Genomic DNA, 3,643 nt, shown 5'->3' on the forward strand with positions numbered 1-3,643 from the left:
TATCTTTAACTCATCTTTGCACGATTCCACTGATATATTTTAACAAGATTTATCTGTGGTGTTGACTGTTGACTTTTGGAGATATTTCTATGAATATAAACTACAAACTTTATGATTTAATCCTAAGATCAACATGTATACAGAAAAACAACCTAGTAGGTTTTTCTGCAAATGTATTTAATTAATAAGTAATAAAAAAACAAGAATATTACTATCTTGATTCCCTTAAAATAATAAAGCAGTTTTTAGACGGGTCAAATTATTTCTGTAGTTTTTTTCCAGCAAAGATTACTCTGTAATCTTCAGCCAAAACTGCTTCAAGCTGAAATAATGACAATTGTCATTTATGTTCCAAAAACAAAATAAAATGTGAAAGATTTAATATGCAACTCCATTTTTTTTTAACAACCTACAAAAGAGAAATTTCCCTTTTCAGTTTTAAAAGGCATAAAACTGTCTTGAACTGATGTGTTTATTGTGTAGAGCCTCACAGAAACTGTAAATCATTGGAATAGACCAGCTGGGATGTTTTGGTGGTTTTAACTTTGGTTTCAATTAATAGTTTGACCCCTACAGCTAAAATTTTCTCACAGTAAATTATGGAAAAAAGGAAATTATCAATTGGAACAGATGTATTTCTCATTTCATTTCAAGAAACAAACAAACAAACAAAAAAGACTGATCAAAGACTGGGGTTGCTGGAAACTTTCAGCACTTGGAGTTAAACAAAGATGTCTCTGAACACAGCGTTCCATCAAAGCCTTGACCTTTTGCTCCACCATGACTCACCATGGCAAATTTCTTGTTTAGCAACATCTGCTCGGCCAGCACGGACTGGTTGTGGAATAAATGAGGCTGCATGTGGCTCCACATGTGAGGAAACCACCAGAAGTCCTTCACATGGGACAGCAGCAGATCATCTCCTAGGTCCTCCTCATCTGATCCTGTAGGAGTCAAAGAAAGGGAGACAAGGAGGTCAACAGGAAAAAGGGGGATTTAGAAGGAAATTGAGAAGACAAAAATAAAACGGGATAAGATGAGACAAAGGTAAAATGGGAGCGATGATGGAATAAGGGAGGAAATGAAAGTCAGCGAAGCAAAAGGAGAGAAGTTCACATTAAGGATGAGCAACGGCAAGAAAAAAAAGGAAAAACAAAAACAAATGGATACAGCATGGTGGAGAATAACAGCAGAAACAGACTTAAAAACTTGCTTCATCTGAAGATGTTTTCTGGCTCGGCATGAACCAACTAGCATCTTACCAGCGTGAAAGAATTTCCCTGAGAAGCCCAGATTGAAGGTGAAGTTGGGCACATGGGTGCGCAGCTCCCTTTGCGTCTCCAGCAGGGCCTGAAACGGTGGGAGGGGAAGAAGAATGAGTCAACAGAAGATGAGCTCAAACTGATGCACGAGTGCATTAATGAGCAGAGGGTGCCCACATATATCTTTAATTCTGCAAGTTTCTCTCGGTAAACATGCAACATCCACTCCCAGCTGCAGCCTCCCCTCTCCCTCATTCCGTTTGATATTTTCTGCTTCCCTCTGATTCCGATGTTTGTTACATTTGATTCGAACGCTCCACCAAAACTTTTTCTTATTTTTCCACCCGCTGCCTTTGCATGTGAGGGGAGGCTTTCCTGCTCTGAAGGGACAAAAGCAAGAAGCTTTTCGACATTCTTTGTGCGACTCCAGAGCCCCTGAAATATTCATCGTCACAGAGGTTTTGTGACAGCGCGAGCGGCGGGGCCTGTCAGCTTTGAGCAGCCTGCTGGGATGGATACATTCAAACAGGAAAAGAGGAGAGAGAAGAAGGTGTTTCTCTGTGACTGGCAGATGATAGGAGATGCTTTGTGGGTGGCCATTTTATTTTTAAATCATAGCAAAGTGCTGTTGAAAACCCAGCCAGATGAGAAGATAAGCCAGGCTCATTTCACCACTCACCTTTACATCAGGCACCTTCATGCGGGTGCCCTCCTTGCCGACAAAGATGTCATCTATGTCCACCAGCAGGTACCGCTCCAGAGACAGCGAGAGCCTCTTCCCGGTGAGAAAAGCCACAGCATCCACAAACACCAGCTTGTGCAACCAAAAGTTCAAATTATTGCCAAACAGGACCCTCTGGATGCCATCATGAAGCCCCAGGTCCTGCACCACAGAGGGCAGCATGGCTGCATTCTGCCCCAGAGACGCCACGCTCTCGGCCGACTGGGTCTTCGCCATTAGAACGGGCTCATATGTGGAGTGGTTGGACTGAAACACGGTCCAGTCGTCTCCCGGGAGAGGACCGGGCAGCGTCTGGCCGGCCCGAGTGATGAAGAGGAGCGGCGACTTGGGGTTGACGGTGCAGTCCTTTAAACCCAAGTTGGAGTGAAGAAAGAGGGGGAAGCCTTTCAGCTGCGCGCTGAGCAGACTGTTTTCATTGGCCTGATGGACACAGAGAGACAGAGAGAAGTGACACAAATTAATTGTACATACTGCAAATAATTCTCCAATTTCTCTAGTGCTGTGTGAAATGAGGAGTGTCAGGCCCACTCGACGGTGACGGCATTAGGCGGCTCCGACCTGCTACGCTCAATCTGCTCTGCTGCAGGTCTGAAGTGGAATACAAAAACCTCCCGCAGCCACGAGGCTGACACTTCAGCAGCAAACATCATTCTCTGATTGCTGCATGTTATTTACACTCCTGCTTTCTGCAACTTATTTTGTCCAGTTGGAAGTACAAACTTTGTTTTATTAAGATTATATGTAGCACATCAGTACTAATAAAATAGCAACATTAATCATAAATACAATTATTGCTTATTCTAGAGTGTGGAAAGATAGAATATAATATAAAGATATTAAGTTATTTCTCTTAAACATCCATCTCCTGTCACGCTTATCCCAAGCAGGGTACTAACAACACAAACAACCATTCAAGCACACACTCACACCTAAGGAGAATTTAGAGAAGCCAATTACCCTAACAGTCATCTTTCATGGGGTGCAAGCCAGAGTACCCAGAGAAAACGCATACATGTTCAGGGAGAACATGCAAACTCCATGCAGAAAGATCCTGGGACGTTAATGATAACCGTCCTGTCTGAGAACAACTGACCCATTTCTTACTACAGAGTTACATAATCTTTAACAAAAGCAGATAGCAGTGAAGTATTTCTATGAGCTCTTAATATCAGAAATTTTAAAGGCAGGCTGATGTATGCTGATAATCATTTATTGGCTGATAACAGACCGATTCACAGTATCGATATCAGAGTTGGACAGCCTATATTTTTCTATTTTTCCCCCCCATTGAGTGATCATAAACAGGATCCAATGAATCAAAGATCCGTCCCAAATGTCACATTTTTAAACAACTTTAAATATTAGAAGAGGCTAAAAAATTAATTACTGGGATTCATGAAAGTTAAATTAAAGGAACACAGACCATATCAAAGTAAACATAATCTAACTGCACATCTCTTTAGAAAAATCTATTTAATATATATTATATTTTTAATATATGTTATATTTTTGGGGCTCGCAGGTTTTATTCCTAAACCAGGGTCTTTCTGCATGGAGTTTGCATGTTCTCCCTGAGCATGCGTGGGTTCTCTCCGGGTACTCCGGCTTCCTCCCACAGTCCAAAAACATGACTGTTAGG

General features: G+C 41.8%; 1 protein-coding gene across 1 annotated transcript in view; it reads right to left on the bottom strand.

The window, feature by feature from the left end:
• Nucleotides 1-3,643, bottom strand: part of LOC107094997 (bifunctional heparan sulfate N-deacetylase/N-sulfotransferase 1-like) — a 71,783-nt gene that overhangs the window by 15,548 nt on the left and 52,592 nt on the right. Inside the window, exons 3-5 of the mRNA XM_015390943.1 lie at nt 1,942-2,424; nt 1,263-1,350; nt 790-944 (exon numbers count right to left, since the gene is read on the bottom strand). Coding sequence (XP_015246429.1) covers nt 790-944; nt 1,263-1,350; nt 1,942-2,424 — 726 coding nt within the window. The remainder of the gene's footprint in view (nt 1-789; nt 945-1,262; nt 1,351-1,941; nt 2,425-3,643) is intronic.

Source organism: Cyprinodon variegatus, unplaced genomic scaffold (genome assembly GCF_000732505.1).
Source record: "Cyprinodon variegatus isolate N-32 unplaced genomic scaffold, C_variegatus-1.0 Scaffold519, whole genome shotgun sequence".
Lineage (NCBI taxonomy): Eukaryota > Metazoa > Chordata > Actinopteri > Cyprinodontiformes > Cyprinodontidae > Cyprinodon > Cyprinodon variegatus.